Source organism: Chionomys nivalis, chromosome 17 (assembly GCF_950005125.1).
Source record: "Chionomys nivalis chromosome 17, mChiNiv1.1, whole genome shotgun sequence".
Taxonomy (NCBI): Eukaryota; Metazoa; Chordata; class Mammalia; order Rodentia; family Cricetidae; genus Chionomys; species Chionomys nivalis.
In genome coordinates, this window is record NC_080102.1 from 44,492,800 (window position 1) to 44,511,447 (window position 18,648).

At 50.4% G+C, this 18,648-nt stretch overlaps 1 protein-coding gene across 2 annotated transcripts in view; it reads left to right on the plus strand.

Moving 5' to 3' along the window:
• Nucleotides 1-18,648, plus strand: part of Tafa5 (TAFA chemokine like family member 5) — a 202,667-nt gene that overhangs the window by 68,122 nt on the left and 115,897 nt on the right. Inside the window, exon 1 of one of the 2 annotated variants that reach the window (XM_057792524.1) lies at nucleotides 4,538-4,779. The exons of the other annotated variant lie outside the window; for it this stretch is intronic. Coding sequence (XP_057648507.1) covers nucleotides 4,689-4,779 — 91 coding nt within the window. The 5' untranslated portion in view covers nucleotides 4,538-4,688. Of the gene's footprint in view, nucleotides 1-4,537; nucleotides 4,780-18,648 lie in introns of those variants that run through there. 2 annotated transcript variants of the gene reach the window in all.

The following is an 18,648-nucleotide window of genomic DNA, read 5'->3' on the forward strand; positions in this document are numbered from 1 at the left end:
AGATCTGTTTAGAATATAGCAAGCCCTTCCATTTCTTACCATTCCCCCCTCTATGTTCTCTTTCCTGACTTCACAATTTTTAATAGGAAGCTTGGACACATAAGGTATCCTCTCCACACTGTAACACCCCCAGGCGTTTTCTTTGCTTCTCTTCCATAGGCTCCACACTCTTGGCCTGATAGATTCTCCACTCCTGGCCTAAATGAGTGTTTCTGCACATTTTACCACATAAGACCATGACATTCCTTTTAAGCTTCTCTTTTTCTGACTTTGTGTGATAGCTACAGTGTTTTCTTGTGTTTTTAATATGATGGAATTTAGGGTTATTATGGTTCCTTTATTCTTTCCTGAATTATTTCTGTCCTCTTGGAGCTAGATGTGGAATGTGTGTCTTCAGCCTCCCTTATCTAGTCTGTCCTGGCTTTCTGGAGATGCCTGGTGATCCCATCTGCCAGTCCATGTTACATGGAAGGGGGAGCTAGAGTCATAGAGCCAGAGGGCAGTAACTGGTTGGTGTGCAGGATATGATCAGAACACAGTTATAATTTGTCAGCACACGGTAAATGGTCTGTGTGCACTGACTGGTTAGTGCCTGTAAGGGGCCAGAACTGGACAGTGCACAGCAATGATCGGGGTGTAGAATTTGCCAGCGCACAGCGAGGGACCAGTACGAAGTGACTGGTCAGAGGACTGCCTGTGTTCTCTGTAAATAGTGTTGTGTTTATAGATAGGCCTCTTTGGAAGTGGGCATAGAGTCTAGGAATGGACTGGCCTAGTGAATTTTACATCCAGGGCACTGTGGTGCCCAGACATTTGGGCTGTGTTGCGTAGAGGTACTCCCTGCATTCCACCCCACTCCACACCAGCTATGTATGCAGCTCTGACTTTTCCACGAGGGCAGAGGTCATGGGCATAATTGGCTAACTGCTTAAGTCTATGAATAACCTGTCTTAGAATAGCATAAACATATGCAAGATTACCAAGAAAACCAATTATATTAAATGCAGTTATCAAATGTAAAAGAAAAAAACCCATTTTGATACAAGGGTATGTTTGCGTCTTTATTAAAGTATTACATAAAAAGCCTAGCTGTAGAATGACTGTAATTTGAAATAATGGTGAACATAAGCAATGTACTATGATAGCCATAGATCTGTAACTTGATATGAAAATACCTGTGATTTCTATTGGTGACAAAACCACGGTAACGACTGAACTATTGTGTTTACTGCCCCCATGCCTAATTGAAGGCAAGTTCAGACATGTAAAATAAAATACCCCTTCCCCCCCACCTGAGTTCCTGTGCCTGGGGCATATGGCATGTAGGAACTGTCCCCTCTTTGGGCAGCACGACATAGTTTACTCAGCTAACTTCCCTGGCGGCAGCAGTTACTGGGGTACAGAGCCTCGCTCACGCAAATCTTTGGCGAGGCTGCTCTTTGGCTAAGTATCCTTCCATGGGCCGGCTGGAGAGAACCCCGTAAATGGTTCCAACTTAGTGGCATTCCAGGTGCTATGGCTGGAGGAAGGGGCATTCCTCATAGCCCCCCTCTTCTTCTCTGCCCCCAGCACCAGGATTTCCCTTGATACTCATTCTCAGCACCGTCACAGTCTTACTACTTTTAAAGGGTCTTTTTCTCTGTGTCCGCTGCACTGGTCTGGTGTCCCCTCCTGAGGACTGTGGTGGTTTTCTCTATCCAGCTGCTGGTTTAAGTCGAATGTCCGGTGGGCTCCCCTGTCTGCAGTGCACCTGCTCCTCTGGGTGCCAAGCATAGGCTGTTTCTCACCTGTGGTTTCTGCAAAGGGTACCAGCAACACTTCCTGCCAGCTCAGTAGGAGAACTTGGCACCTGGGGGAGGATGCTTCGGGTCCTTAAAATTGGAGATACGCACCCATTCTATCCAGTGGATATGAATTCATTGGTGGACCATGCATTTCTTTAGGAACTTTCTTCTCTTTTTATAAACTCAGTTTACAGAAGGATCCTTCAAATGGTTAGTTCTTTTTAGGTAGTGATCCGTTTTCAGGATTTCAAATACCACGCCTGATTGGGGACAGAGCAAATGTCAGGAGTGGGGCCTTCTCTCCTGGTTGCTGTCTTTTGGGGGTTAAGTCTGTGTGTGTGATGAGCACCTGCCTGACTCTGAGCCCTCTGAGGTGGAGCACACTGTTCCAGGTGCGGTGTGTAGGCCAGCGACCTTGGCGGAGGTCAGACTTCCTAAGATGGACGGGGCAGGATCCTGAGGCTGCTGTGTGGATGGTTTTGCTGGAAGATGCACGGGAATATATAAATGGATGGGGTGGGGGCAGTTATTTGATGGAGGGGCTCCAACGAACTGCGCAAGAGAATGCCCAGTCTCTCCTATGGTGGATCTCCTATGGTAGATCTCCTACGGTAGATCTCCTATGGTAGATCCTGAATCATTCAGTTGCTTGGCTGGTGCAAGACTGGACCACCTCTTCAGGTTGGGGGTGAAGAGCTCTGACTAACTTCTGTCTCTCTCTCTCCTAGATGTCTTCTGGGGTGGGAGAGGGGTGTTGGCAGCCAGAGAGACAAATTACTTCCGAACAGCTCTTCCTCTGCCCAGGTGTGGGCATAATAGAGTCTGGTCAGCAGACAGCATCAAGTTTGGTGGCCTGTCAGCTTTACCTTTAATGGTGCTGGTCACCCCGCTACTATAGGCCTCAATTTCCCCAAGTGCACCCTATTAAGTTTGATCTATCTGACCTCTAAGAGCCCTTCAGAACTGGCCTCTTTTCTTGCATGTCACCGACACACTTGTGCAGAGAGGGAGGGAGGGAGGGAGAGAGAGAGAGAGAGAGAGAGAGAGGCCTTTATGTGAAGCAGGTGAGCCCCAGACTTAAGACACACACACACACACACACACACACACACACCGCTCTTGAATGACACACAGAAGACCAAGCACAGGTCCTTGGTTCCTATCCAAAGCCCTGAACTGGGCATTTGAAATTCTATTCAGACAAAAGTACTTTCAGGCCTACCGTGCTGGTCCTGGTGCTGTTAGCATGGAAGGACCCTCTAAAAAAGACAGCACTGCCTCCAGCTCTGGGCCTCCAGACACAAATGCCGGCTCTTCCTTACGGAAGAATGGAGGCGGCAGTAGGGAAATGCCTGCTGGCTTCTTCTGGGGTAGGCTGTGTGCATCCACTATGCCTGTGCTATTGGGTGTCCCGCAGCTGCCTGGAGGCGGGCACACAGGAGGCCTAGGATACAATGTGATGGGGAAGGGTGTGCTGTTTTCAAACCCCTCGGAACCGCCTACCGACAGCAGCCTCCTCTAAACCTATCTAGTTGCTCCTCAGCCCGCCAGTCCTCCTTCTGGTTCTGCATTCTTCCGAGGACCTGGGGTAGAAACGGATTGGGGGCTGGGCTCGCTTCCCCTGATCAACGGAGCCAACCCGGCCGCTCTGCAGTGAGGCCCCAACGCACCTAGGTGGAGCCCGACCCGCAGTTTTCAGCTGGACCAGCCCCACCTGACCCGCCGGCACGCCAGACGGGGGCGCTGCAGGGCGGCCGGGTCCCCGGGGTCCCCTCCGCGGCCCAGTGCGCATCGGCAGCTCGGCAGCCCGGGTGCTGCACAGACGGCGGCAGGCGCGGGCCAGAGTCCGAGGCAGCGCGGCCTGGCCGCCTGGGCCGACAGAGACCCACACCGCGCTCCCGTTCCCGCCGCAGCTTGCAAAGACGCCGAGCCGAGTGGCGGGCGCGCGCCACCAGCACCGGAGCAGCGGCGTCCCGCGGGCGGCGAGGCGCGCAGCGTCTCCGGCCCCACCTGTCGGCGCGGCCACCCTCAGCGTCGCCCCCGGCGTCCCCAGCCAGCGCGGGCGGCTCACGGGAAGGCTGGGCCCGGCCTCGTCCCGGCTGCGGCGGCGGAGGTGCGCTCTCCCGGCTGGGCGCGGAGGCCGGCACCGTCGCGGGCGAGGGGACCGGCCCGGCTGCTCCCGGGCAGTGCAAGTTGGACTGCGGCGGACTCGGCCCGGCCGCGCGGGCCCCGGCGGCGGCGATGGTGCTGCAGCTCCGCGAGCGGTGCGCAGCCCCGGCCCTGAGGCTGGCCCTGCGCGGCGGTGGCAGCGGCGGCGGAGCGGCCCCCTAAGCCCCCCGCCCGAGCAAGAGCGGACAGCGGCGGCGGCGGAGCCTGAGAAGGCGGCGGCGGCAGAGCAGCGGAGGAAGGCGACTAGAATCTCTGGCGCGAGGCGACAGGCGATCAGCGCCGGGGCCGCGCCGGACCCCCCAAGCCCGCCGGGCCGTTGCGCAATCCGCGGCCGGTCTGGGCCCTGCTGGCGGCGCGGCTCCGGGGGCGGCGGCGGGGCTGATTCATGGGGCCGCGGCGGCCAGTCCCCCGCGCCCGGGCCCCCGGCGCCCCGCAGCGCGCGATGGTGGCCGAGTGGCCGGAGTGGCGGCCGCCGCGGCCCGAGACTTTCTGCTAACCTCCCCGCCCCCGCCCGCCCCCTCCCCGGCGCCCTCCCTCGCGCCGTCCCCTCCCCCTGCCCAAAAGACACAGATCGCCTCCCGGAGTGGCGCCTCCAGTCGCGGCGGAGCGCGGCGTTGGCGGCGGATGGAGGGCGCGATCGGGCGGCCACGGCGGCTGCACCCAGCGGGGCGCTGATGCGGCGCCTGGACCTTCGCTGCGCGACTTCGGGGGCGTCGGCCGAGTTGGCACTCCGCGATGCAGCTCCTGAAGGCGCTCTGGGCACTCGCAGGGGCCGCGCTCTGCTGCTTCCTGGTCCTGGTGATTCACGCGCAGTTCCTCAAAGAAGGTAATTGTTCCCGGCGCGCGCGGTCCCCCGCACTGCTCGTGGCGGTCCCTGCGCGTGATACTGCTTCCAGCACCTTCCACCACTGCCAGCGTGGTGGGCCGAGGCTCTGCGGGGCTGGAGTGGCCAGTGGCGTGAGCCTCCTCAGAGCCCAGCGCTGAATCTGCCGCCTCTAGGAGCCTCGGGGCTCAGGGGTGGCACGGGTTAGGCGCGAGCCCGGGCGTACTGGGGCCTGGCGAGCTCCGGTATAGTCCCGGAGCCCGGGCTTATGCCCAGGCTGCAGTTGCCATCCCCTGCCCCGCAAGGCTCCGTGGCAGTTGCGCCTACCCGCATGCCATCGACCCTCGGTAGGTGGCACCAGTGCTCCATCTGGTAGCCTGGCCGAAGCCAGTGCTGAGCAGGCCAGGACTGAATGGATTGGGGGCTGGGGAAGCAAAGGTGTCAAGGGGTGAGGACGGCGAAACTGACATGACCCATGCTACTTTCCGTGCGGAGTTGGGTACCCATCAGACTCAGGCTAGGTGGGCAAAATTCTTCATCACCGTAATGCCCAGGTCCGCGCAAGTTTTGGTTCCTTTGCCCTCCTGGTCCCCTCTAGATTGCAGGGTTGTCCCATTCACTTCTCGAGACTCTGTTGAGACTTACGTGGTACACATTGAACTTGTGATCTTATGGTCACAGTAGCCCTTTGGGAATCCCGCCTTTGAGTTAGTTGGTGTGCGCTGACAGACAGCAAATGGTGAGCACCTTCAGAAACTGCCTGCCCTTTGGTAGCACCTCTTGGTCTTGGTGCCTCTGGGCTCAGCCTGCTAGGGTTGTTGTTGGTGTCCTTGTCCACAGGCTGTGCCTGCACTGGCTAGCACTCCCCAGGTGGGCAGGGAACACTGAGCCCTGGAAAGTGCTGGTACAGGTTCCCGACAACTGTTCTCATTAGCTCCATGTTCCTGAGGAGGAAGGGCTTGCAACATTCGGCTGCTTCCCGGCCTAACTAGTGAGCACTTGGACACCAGGAGCCCCCTGGAACCTGGGAGGGCTTATGGGCCTGCTCCACATTGTTCTCCCTTGATTTCAGGTGTTACTTTGGAGAAGCTAGCTAGGTTTTGCTGAAGGTAGGTGATCCTGCTCAGCTGGAACTCCCAGGCCCTTCTTAGAGTTGGAGGCCCATCTTTCCTCAAGTTTAGGTGACTTACTTCATGAGTGGGTGATCCTGCCACTGGCTGAGGTCCCCTGCTATTGAGATAACTCTTTCCTGAAAATATGAGTCATTTCCTTCAGCAACCCCCTCACCACCAGAGAGCTGTCCTTACCAGGTATCCTCTGCCAGGTAGCTGGGGCGGGGGATCACCTCATGGTATACCTCAGACTTCAAGTTATGGGTCCTTATACTTTGAGACTTTGTTGGGCCACAAGTTCTCTCCCAAAGCTTTCCACTCTTCTTTGTTGGTTGGGGCATTCATCTTAGGGAAGAGCATGGGTACTGAGGTTCCATGGCTCCTCTGAGTTTATCTAGCCTACTAGAGTTACTATGTTGTAGTAAGCTGCTTACTACAAAGAGATCCTGGTCATTTGGAGACGTGATCCAGTGGATGGGTCCATTCATCCTGTCTTGCCTGGTGGGGATGTACTAGTCAAGGAGTCTTCTAAGCTGCTAGATTCCGTCTTTTGGTCAAGAGGAAGAGGTCACACCGGTAGCGTGCATTGGCGCCTGTGTTCTGAAGTGGAGGGGGATGTCCCCCGAGGGTGGATTTGCAAGGCAGCCCTTTATAGAAGCCTGGGTATTGGATGCGGATAGACACGATCATGTCGTGACAGACAGTAGGGTAAAAGAGAAGGTGATACATACTGGCCATGGCTCATAGGACCCAAAGGCACAGTGTCTTGGAGCTCGCTGTTGAGGAAAAGCCCAAGCGTTTACCCTGCCCTATGGGGCTTTGTGAGCTCCTGTTGTCCACCCTGAGTGTTTGCCTCTATGACCCTGCATCCCAGTTCCCTTTGCTGTTTCTTTCTGTCACGGAGGTCAGGGCTGGCATTCCTGTCCTTGTTTGCATAGATTTTTTTTTTTTTTTTTTTTTTGTCTCTGGCAACAGAAGCAGGAGCCTCAGGATAGGTCTTAGGGTTTGCAGTGAGAGGCTGGAGACTGTGGTTCCCAGGGGAGGCACAGGGCCCTTATTGGAGAATTGGGCTGCAGACTGAAATCCGCTAGGGGAGAGGGAGCCAGGCAGCTTGGACAATTGTTACTTGTTGCCTGGGGATGGAGTGGGAAGGAGCTGTATAAATAGCCACTTCCATGAATTTGGGTCCCCTCCCCCTCCAGGGGTGAAGAATGAGGGGCCCAGGGAACCGTTTTTTCCACACTTTCCCTTTTGTGTGGAGATACAGGCCACCCCATGGCTAATCTATCCCATTCTGGCCGGTCTGTCTTGCAGCGACTGCACAGATGAATAGGGCTGTGAACCCAGAGAGAGGAGAATTGTGGTCCTAATTGCAGCCCTGGTTTGTCCAGTTTCTGTAAGAACAAGCCTTGCCCACCGTGCCTACTCAGTGGAGGCAGGCAGAGGGCTGGGGGCTGGTGTGTGTACTAAAGCGTGGGGTTCAGTCATTAGTAGGGTGCCTTAACTACCCTACTGAAGCATAATCCGCCCTACTTGTTTGTGCAGGGTTTGTGCACTCTGGTTTCTCAGAGCTAGAACATGTCAGGGAAAGAGTGATGTGTTGGGAACCCTGCTTGGATCCAGCTGCCTCGTGGGAGCAGACAAGGGTGTGGGATGGAAGGAGAAGGGGACAGGAGGCTGTGCCCACAGTTTCTTATTTATGTGGGACTCGGGACATAGAGTTAGGGTAACAGCTGGGTTTATAAACATTTTTGAACTCTTAGAAGCACCTAGAGTAGGGCACAGCAGCCCAATCTCTGTTTTGGATATTTGTCAGGATAGAAAAACAGTTCCAGTACAGAGAGACTTGCAGTGGTCCATAGTGATCCATGGATTTCTGGCCTTTCGGATCCAAACGAGACAGGACTAGGATTTGTCTGGAGGAGACATCCCTATGTGTCTCCATTAACTATGGATTTAAGTTTAGCTCTCTGTCCTTGTAAATCCTTTTGATGGCTGGGCGGGTATTGCATTAACTGAGTATGCTATTCAAAAGCCTTTCTCGGGTTAATATTGAAAGCTTGTGGATGAGCTGAGTGCCTGTGTCCGGCTGCCCCAGCGCAACGTCCCAGCATCTTAATTCCCAGGAACTCAAAGTCACCTCACCCAGTGTTATCTTCCTCAGCGGTTCCGAGGAGGGCTGACTGTTGATTGAGCAAATAGGATCCAACTTTAATTTATTTAGTTAGCTTACTACTTTGGAAGTCAAGCACATTCTGTGAGCCTGTGTGGCGTGGCCAGACTGAAAGGGACACACTTAAAACCCTGTGCAGGTATGCACTGGTACTAGGTTGTGTCTCAGTAGAGAACACAATTAGCACCATCTGTGCAAGCCCTCCAGCCATCCCAGGACACTTGTGCATCTGTGACATTGATCAGTTTATTTACTTTGTGTGTGTGTGTGTGTGTGTGTGTGTGTGCATGTGTGTATGCTCATATGTATGTGTATGAAGAGGCCAGAGGTCAACATTGGTTGAGCCCCAGGGACCCCCCTGTCTGCCTCTCCAGCACTGGGATTACAGGCCACAATTCCAAGACTGGTTTTTCGATTGATTTGTTTGTTTATTTCATGGTTTCTGAGGATCAAACTCAGGCTTTCATACTCACAAGGCAAGCACTTTACCAACGACCCTATCTTCCCAGTTTTGGACCAGCTTCTAAAAAAATTGACAAAGAATTTGAACAACATAACACAGTTACTGGCACTAAGAAATCATTAAAGTTTTTCACTGAAGGGGCTGGAGAGATTTTTTGCTGTTAAGTGCACTGGTTGCTCTTGCAAAGAACCTGGGATCTGTAATTCGAGTTCCAGGGGATCTGATGCCCTCTTGTGACCTCCATGGGACCAGGCACACCACGTGACAAACAGGCATACTTTCAGGCTTAATGTTCGTTTGTGTGTGTGTGTGTGTATTTCCTGTTATAAATACCTGTTTCCCTGTACAGCCTGTGGCAGTGGGTGGGGACTGGTGGGGCCCACTGGCATTGGGTAGGGGCCTGAGGCTGTTAGAACAACCTTGCTGTTCTTGGTAGAGGTTGAGCTGTGCTTGGCCCCTGCGTGGATCCTATGAGGTAATGAAGGGATGAAGCCTGAATGTTTCAGGAAAAGTTTTTGGAACCTGTGTCTTCCTAAGTTCCCACAGCTGACCTAGATCTCATACCTCTCCACCACTGTTCAGGTGGACCCCAGGGCTCCCAGTGCTTCCTTCTCCATTCTTAGGATGCAGAGCTCTGTAAGGATATGTTATAGGACAGGGCTTGTGCCTTCCCAGTGCCTGAAGGTTGTTTTTCCCAGCCTTCCCCTATACTTTACTGAGAGACCAAGTGAATGGTTGACAGCTAGGAAGGGTGGGGTTAGAAAAGAGTTGGAAATAACCAGCTTCTTTATCCTCATTTACGATCACTTCTTGTGCCACATGGAATCTAAATAGAACCCACAGTCACTGTACTGGGAGTCTCACTGGCTGCGTGGCTGACAACTCTGAAAGTTACAGCACGAAGGGGTTGGTAACGGAGGTGACTACACACCGGCTCACTGTTGCTTGCCGAACAGGAGTCTGGAGTCTGAGTTTCCCAGTTCTCCAGCACAGAGCCAGCAGGAAGACCCTTGAGAGTCAGGTTGCAGTAGGGATGGGCTGTGCTAGGGTATCTGAGCACACTGGCCACATCTGAACACACACTGGGCCTGGCTGCATAATGACATGACTGGTCTTCCTTGTGCATCCTGGGAAGCCCAGTCTTTTATCTTGCTTTGATGTAAACTTGGTATTAGAAAGCCAGGCCCAGTCCTTGACTCTGGTGAACTGGCTGCTTGTTCGACCCAGGTGGTATGTGTATATGTGGTATTAATATCTGTGTATACAGGGTGTCAGAGTGGGTGGCCTTAGGATGTCCACCGCTGACCTCTTAATAAGTAAGGTGTTTGTGTTTATGCATATGATTATATCTTAATTAAATACCGAGATGTTTGTACAGTTGTAATTTGCATAAGCATATAAATTTATGAACATGTATTATGAACTTGATTAAAAATACAGCTGTGGAATGAGGGTGATGGTGGGGGCCATTTCCTCTCACTGCTTATACACAAGTGGTACTGTGTGAAAGCCTGTGGCTTCCTATGGCTTGAGCATACATGAAATACTCACTGTGAGTCACAGAATTGCAAGTCGGCCTGTGGGGCACTGATGCTAGCTAACATTCTGTTTACTAAGTCAGGTCTGCCTGCTATGATCTCTCTCTTCCATCTGCAGGCCCCGTCCTGCTATGTTGCCACCCCTCCCCCAAAGTCTTCTCTCTTCCTTTCACTTGGATATCATGTGCAGCTTAACTCACCGTTGTCCATGAGGCATGGCACTGCACCACCTGACTGCACACAAGCACTACACACACCTCATGCATACAAACCAAGTACACACAACACTTATGCACGGTATATGCATACCGTAATACATCTAATGTACTGTAGTGATATTTTGTTTATGTTTTAACAACTAAAGCTAGCCTGAAGATCAGAGTGCAGAGGTAAGCTACTAGAGGCCAGGGTGTGGTAGCACACACCTTTAATCCCAGGACTCTGGAGACAGAGGCAGAGGGACTCTGTTAGTACAAGGCCATCCTGGGCTACACAAGGTTGAATTTGTCTAAAAGAGAAACAAGAGATCATACAGAGGTGGTCCCAGCACTTGGGATCCCACGCCTTTAACTAGTGAGGTGGAGACAGGAGTGCTATGGCTGGGTGGAGAGAGGGATAATGTAAGACTGAAGAAGACAGGAGCTCAAGGCAGACTGAGGTTTGGTGAAGACAGTTGCAGTCTGAGCAGGATCGCCCCTTCAGTCTGAGCATTGGTTGAGGTAAAAGGTCTCTCTAGTGGCTGGCCACACTGCTTCTCTGATCTTTCAGTTTTCACCCCCTAATATCTGGCTCAGGATTTTATAACTAAGAGCAATTAGAATTCGTGCTACAATGTACCACATAAACACATGTTCTGTATACACGCATTTTGTTCTATCACATGACATATATACATGTATATCTCATTTTAACATCATATGCACTCACACTACCCACACACAATGTATATATTCATGCCATACAACTACACTACCTACAAATACATGCCAAACACATACTTACACTGTAGACCATGTAAGCACAACACAAGTAAAGCTAACACACACCATGTATACATGTAACCCACATGTACATATGACACATTGACACCTCATACATATATACTTCATATAGCTATGTGATGTATGACACCTCATGCACACATACCCCACATATATTTGTGACATATTAATAGCTCATATACATGTATCCTACATGTACATATATTAATATGTCTTGCATATACATCTCACATCTATAAATAACATATTAATAGCTTATACACATGTAATACCCCACCCATACAAACCACATGCATAGAACATATACATACACAATATACTACATAAGCACAACACATAAACACTGAGCACACACCACAGATGACATATATATATCATACATACTGAATATGCACGCATAACATATTACAAGCATATCACATTCCTCATGTACATACATATATGATGTATGTTGGCCTTATATGCATACAGATACAGTGGAAACATATGTATGAATATTTCACATTTATACACATGCTAAACTTCACACATACATGGTAGCACCATACTCTGGGTATACTACACAGATTCCATGCAAACAATATCTGTACATACTTCCCACAGACAGAATACATAAAAATATACGCTATAGATACATCCATGTAAAACACATACATACCATGTGCTACACACACTACTCTACCACATACTTCACAGATACATGCCAATTCCATTCACTATCAACACAAACATTTGCCACACACATATACCTTACACAAGCATGTCACGTGAAAACATACCATACACATATCTCACACAAACCCACACCACACAAACAAATTCTACACACACATACTCACACATACACATAAATCCCACACAAACCCACACCACGCATACAAAGAAATTCTGTACACACATCCCACACAGACATAGGCCACACACACACACACACACCAAATAAACACACACCACACTTGCAAACCCCACATGCTCTCCCTCCAGTCTTCTCGTCTGGAAGGAGAATGGTAGAAAATGGACCCGTACAAGGTTTGTTCTCTGCTGTTGCTGCCCATCCTGCACCTGGAACCTAGCACCCAGGCCTTCCCAGAACAGTCTGCATACCACAGAGGCTAGGCTTTGTCCATAGGAAGGGCAGACAATGTATTTTTGCAGATGAAGAGACAAGTGTGGCCTAGTGAGAACAAAGGGCGGACTTTGGATTCCTGAGGCTAGAACAGGAGGTCAATAGAAGACAAACCCAGTGGTCACTGGGAAGCCTGAAGACAGGTGGTGCATGAAGTGGAGTAACTCAGGCCCTTTTAGGAAAGCAGGGTCTCAGCGTCTCAGTTGAGCAACCAAGACACAATGGTCCTGGCTCCCCCTGTTCCTTCTGCCTGGGTCCCTTTCACTTCTGCCTTCTTCAAGTTGGATGAATGCTAGAGTATCCACGGAAAGGCCTGGCTCTGCCTCTCTCTCCTCTTAGCATCATGATTCGCTTGACTGAATCCTGTATCCTCCCTGGTCTGCGGGGGAGGGGGAAGGGCAAAGATGTCCTTTGAGAGTGAAAGGTTTCTACAATCTCATCTGTAGGGAGGGGATTCCTATGAAGAAAGTGAAACCCTGTGACCAGTATGAGGGAGGTGACCTGGAGTGGCTCACAGGTTCACTTCCACTCTGGTCCCCTTCAGAACTGGGGCCAAACGTGGGGTCTAGGTCACACAGAGGAGCTAGAACAGATGTGAGCATTGGCCTATAGGGGACACCCTGTTCTTAAGCTCATTACTTTGGCTCTTTTGGAGGGTTCATTTAGCGATTTGCGTGATGGAAACCACAGACCTCTTCCAGGAGGCTGGTGACCTGGTTACTAATTGTCAAGATGACAACAAGGGCCACATCCATATGGTTAGTGCTGCAAAGGTCATGCAGTGTAGATGGGTGGGGAGGAAGGTTAGTCACTTGTGCTTGGCATCGGCTGACCTATGGTTGCCCCACTCCCAGCTGGACCTTGTCTAAGTTCAAGGGTAGATCACTGTGCCTCCATGGAGATGACAAAATCTGAAACACTGTCACCTTCTTCGGGGAAGGACAAGCAAATATTGGCAGTCTGGAGGAAATGGTGTCCCTCAGGAAGGCCTGACTTTTGTGGATGGTACCTGCATCCTGCTCAACTCCTGATTGTTAAATCTGGCACCATTGGATGCATTCTTAAAGCCCCATCTAGATGCCGCTGTACACAGCTGCAACCTTCACAGTGCCCAAGAGATCTTAGGCCTTTTCTTCAGCAAATAGCCAATTTATTGAAACAGTGTAGCACAAAGTGGGGGCCAGACCCACTATACACATTTCGAGCCCCATCTCCAGGGATATGAGTTCACTGCCACAGGCAAGCTCCAAGGTCCCCATCTTTCGGAGAAAGTTTACCAGTGAGTCAGATCAGGCTGGCTACTCTAGAGTAGCCGTGTGACTGTGCACGTGACTGATTGCAGGGGATACTTAGTGCGACTGGAAGGACAGAGGAGACCTTGGAACAGTGATGTCCCTAGTCACTTTCAGCTCCCTGCTGATTCCGTTTTCTGCTCCCACGGACAGGGCACATGCAGACATGGGTCTAGATTAGGTAATAGGACACAACTCTCAAACTAGTCCAGTCTGCCCATGTGAAGATGACCACAGGCAGGTCCTTGAGGAGATGCACCAACTGTGTGCTGCTAGTTTTATGTCACCTTGTCACAGGCTAGTCATTTGAGAAGAGGGAGCCTCAGTTGAGGAAATGCTCCTACTAGATTGGCCTGTGGGCATGCTTGTAGTGCATCTTCCTGCTTGGTGATTGATGTAGGAGGGCCTAGCTTACATAGGCAGTGCTATTCCTAGGCTGGTGGTCCTTGGTGATATAAAAAGACAGGCTGAGCAAACCACAAGGGGCAAGCCTGTAAGCAGCGCTCCTATGGCCTTGGCAATCAGCTCCTGCCTCCAGGTTCCTACCTTGCTTGAGTTCCGGCTCAGACTTTTCCTTAGTGATGGACTATGACCTTAGAATAATAGATGAAGTAAATCATTTCCTTCCCAAGTTGTTATAATCGTGCTGTTTTATCATAGCAATAGAAACTATAACAAATATGGAAATTGGTACCAGGAGTAGGGTATTGCTGTGATGGGCCTGGCTGTCTTGGAGAGAATTGTGGGAGGATTTTAGCCTGGAAAAGTGATTGAGTTCTCAGAGCTTAATGGGAAGCTGTAAGAGCTTGAACGATAATGTTGAGGACAGTGTAGATGATGGAAGTCTGACTTTTAAAGTTTTGGGAGGAAATAAGACTCCACTTGGGCTATGATATTTTGAATTAAGAATTTGTGGTTCTGGTCATTTGGGGCTGCAGAATCAGTTTGTAACTAAGAAGAGACCAACATCATCGAGGCAGAACCTTCTGAGAAGTGTTTCCTCAGAGTTAGCACATAAAGGGTATGGGCCAGAGGTGACCATAGCCACACCTCATCCTGACAGCCAAACTTGCAATGTGTAAGAGTCTCCCAGGGGGGACTGGTTTTGAAGAGGCTATGGAGAGCTCAGAGTGAGGCTTGACACCATGAGAAGCCAAGACAGGCCATTAGTGCGTGTGAAGCCTTCATTGCGGTGGGAGCCCCAGAACTGACTCATGGAGAGAAGTTGAGGCTTGGTACCAAGTGGAAGAGTGAGTTCCTGAAGAAAGACCAGGAATGGCTGCTGGTGAAGGCATCCTAGCTACAGAGACCATGGTGGGTTTGGAGGTACCATGGGATGACTGCCAAGGACAATGGGAGACACGGAGTGGAGCCATTCTGGACCCAAGGGGAAAAGCCATGTAGGCTGTAAAGGACAGGATTGGAAAAGTGACTTAAGTGCCATGGAAGAGCCCAGAAGATAGCTAGCACTGAACCTTTCACACTGTTGGCCTTTGGTTTTCGCTGATTTGATTGTGTCTGTGCCCTGATTCTTCCCTCTAAGAGTAAGAAAGAAAGTAACTTATTTTTGCTCTTACAGAAGCCCTTACTCAAGAGATTTTGGAATTTTAGAGAAATTTTGGATGTTTTAGACAAACTTTGAGCTTTGAAAGAGACTGGGCATTTTAAAGAGATTGAACTTTTAAAGTATTTGAATTATTAAAGCTTCTCAGACTTGTAGAATTTGGAATGTTTTACACTACAATAATATTAATATTGAGATCTTATGTTTTAACAGTGTTGGTGTGTCCAGTTGATGAGGGGTCAACTGTGCTGACTAGTTTATTTTAACATGACAAAAGCTAGAGTCATTTTGAAAGAGGGAACTTCCCTTGAGAAAATGCTCCTACCAGATTGGCCTGTGGGCAAGCCTGTGGTACAACTTCTTGATTGATGATTGACATGGAGGCTCCACTCTCTGTGAGCCGTGCCATCCCTGGGCTGGTGGTCCTAGGTACTAATAGAAAGTAGCCTGAGCAAGCCAGTAAGCAGCATCCCTCCATGGCCTCTGCTTCAGTTCTTGCCTCTGATTTCCTGCGCTGGTGTCCCTTAGTGATGGAGTGTGACCTGAGAGGTATAAGATGAAACAAACCTTTTCCTCCCCACGTTGTTGGTTAAGGCGTTTTAGCACAGCAATAGAAGTCCACACTAAGACCAGCAGTGTCTCGTGCCTTCACTATTCGCTCGCTCTCCTGACATTTCTCTTTGTCTTGTGTGTTCTTCTCTTTGTTGTATGTAATTCTTCAGAGAATGTAGAGGCTAAGGTTGTCAAGGAACAGCCTCTATGGACAAGGGGCTCCCACCCCACCCCCAGTTCATTTCAGCCCATTCTGTTGAAGGTCTAAATGGGTCTTAGATATCTGGTCTTGCTCTTAGGAACTGCCAGTTGGCTATTCCAGGAGCGTAGATAGGGGCCTTGCCTGTCTTATGTCCTCTGTGTAGACAGAGAACCCATTAGGCCCTGATTTCTCATGCAGCTCCTGGACTCTGGTACAGCAGGGATGACTAACAGGCCATCCAGGTGTGGACCTCAGAGTTTTCACTGTAGGCCTCAGGACAGTGGCGACTGTTGACTTAACCTAAGCTGGGCATTGTGGGCTCAAGGTTCATAGCATGGAGCCCGAATGGGTCTGGATGTGAATGATGTCAGCAAGAGTGGCCTTCCTTTGGGGGTCTCTCAGTATAGTCGGGTAGCAAACGTGCTTCTGGCATGCCCTCACACCTACGGCATTTGTATTTATGCTTTTACAGACTGATCTGGTTGTCATGGTTCTCTGGAGCCAGGATGGATGGTTGCAGGGAAGGTGGGGTCAACTCTGCAGTGACAAAGAGGCAAGGCATAGTTCTGGGGGTGCTGAGCATGCAGGTGATCAAAATGATAGCTCTTAGCCGTCACCTTGTTTAGTCCTCAGCCCATCTTCAAGAGACTGACTGTTTCTGCCCTTGGGGAAACTCTAGGACAGAGGCACAGAATGTTGGCCACAGCTCCAGAGGTATGAACTTGAAGCCCAGGCAAGGGCCAGGTAACTATGCCAGGGCTCTTTCTAGATCTGCTTCTAGTGAGGAAGACCTTCAGGGACCCTGCATAGCTGGGATGGGCATGCAAGACACAGGGCCCATCAGAAGTTTCAAGACGTAAAGTAAGAGGCCACCCACAAAGGAAATTAGACTCTTTGACCATCCCCTAGGTGGGACTCAAGTTGAGTCATTGTGAGTTGTGGGAGATTGATCTCTGGTGCTGAGGCTGGCTTCTGGATTAATGGTCTCTGGCTCTGACATCAGGGACCAGAAGAGGGAACAATGCTGTCTTCCTCTATGCTGCCCCCTAGCCATTCTTCTCTGTGTCCTTGTCCCATCTCAGGCAACACAGGGCCTGACATGTCTAGAAGCTCTAAATTGGGGCAAATAAGCTACCCTCTAGGACAAGGCCCAGCAAAAGCCTCAGGAGACCATAGGCAGACCTGTCCCCAGGATCATCCTGCATGGAGCTTGCTGGGCCCATGTGATCTTTCCAGGTATATTTAGAAGAGGTCATACGGCCTTTAAAACATACACTTTTCAAAGCCAGCTCCTGCCTCAGAAAAGGCAGATTTTATTAGCCAGTTCCCTCCTTTCTCAGGAGCACAGAGGCAGTGAAGCGGGCCCTCCGATCCGCCTCACTGATACAGCCTGAGCCCTCCTTATAAATAGCCCCACCTTCACAGAGACACGGACTGCATCCTCAGACCTCCTGTCCCCAGGGAACATCTGCACAGTGACAGTTCGTGTTCCTTCTGCCTGTTGCCGTGGGAACAGCCTTAATAGGTATGCCAGACTCCTTTTACTGTGCAAGTATTGAGTGTTTACTGTATGCAGGCTCTGAATGTGTGTTGGGGGAAGGAAATGAGGGTCTCTGGCTAGGGTTCCCTGGGATACATGTGGAAGATGGAACAGGAGCAGAATTTGTGCACTCTGAAATCAGGATGCCTTGAGGGATCAGCGACTGGTTGGTCCTCAAACAGGTGAACTCAGGAACTCAGCTCTTGTTTCTAAAATCCAAAAGAAGCCCTTGTATAGATGCCCCCTCTCCTACTGCCATCAAATGTATGCACAGATAACACTCATGCAGACACAGCGCTGGAAGAGACACATAAAGCCAGAAGCAGTGTCTGGGGACATGCTGCAGAGAGCACTGTCCCTTGGAACCTGTGGGGAAAGAGTGCCTCACATGTGGGAGAAGCCCACACCTTGATCTCAGATCAGGCCTTATGTAACCAAGGCAAAAGTGGCTTGTTTTACACAAGGGGTTTATGGGAAATTGTGGGCTCGTTTCAAGAAACAATGGAAGCATATACAAGTAATGGAGGGATCCTAAGTTCCAGGAGCTATAGCCTGCCCCTGTGTATGGGGGTATATGTGTATGCATGTATATGTATGTGTGGTAAATATTTCTATATATGTGTATGTGGTGTGTGTGTGTATTTTATGTGTGGTGTGTGTAAGGTATGTGTGGTGTATATGTGTACATGTATATTTGGTGTACTATGTGTGTGTTGTGTGTGTGTGTGATGTATGTGTGGTATGTCTATGATATGTGTATGGTGTGTTTGTGTATGTGGTGTGTGTGAGGTGGATGTGCTTATGTATGTGGGGTGTGTATGTGTGTGGTATATGTGTGGTGTGTGTGATGTATGGTGTGTATGTGTGGTGTGTGTGATGTATGGTGTGTATGTGTGGTGTGTGTGGTGTATGGTGTGTATGTGTAGTGTGTTGGGGAAATGTATGTGATGTGTGTGTTGTGGCATATGTGTTGTGTTTGTCTTGTGTGTGGGGATATGTGTGTGGTGTGTATGTGGTGGATATGAGGTGTGTGTATGTGATGTATGTGGTGTGCATGTGTGGTGTGGGAGGATATGTGTGTGAGAGATGTGTGATGTGTGTGTGTATATATGGCAGGAGGGACGTGTATATGTGCTAATGTATGTGTGGTGTGCATGTATGCATATGTGTGGTGTGCCTGTTGGGTGTGTGTATGTTTGTGCTGTGCTCTGTGTTCTGTATGTGCTCGTGTGTGCGTTCTGAGCAGGATGGCTCATGAGTCAGGTCAGGGCCTGGTTCATCTCCTCTTCTGTACCTTCTGGAAGTCCTG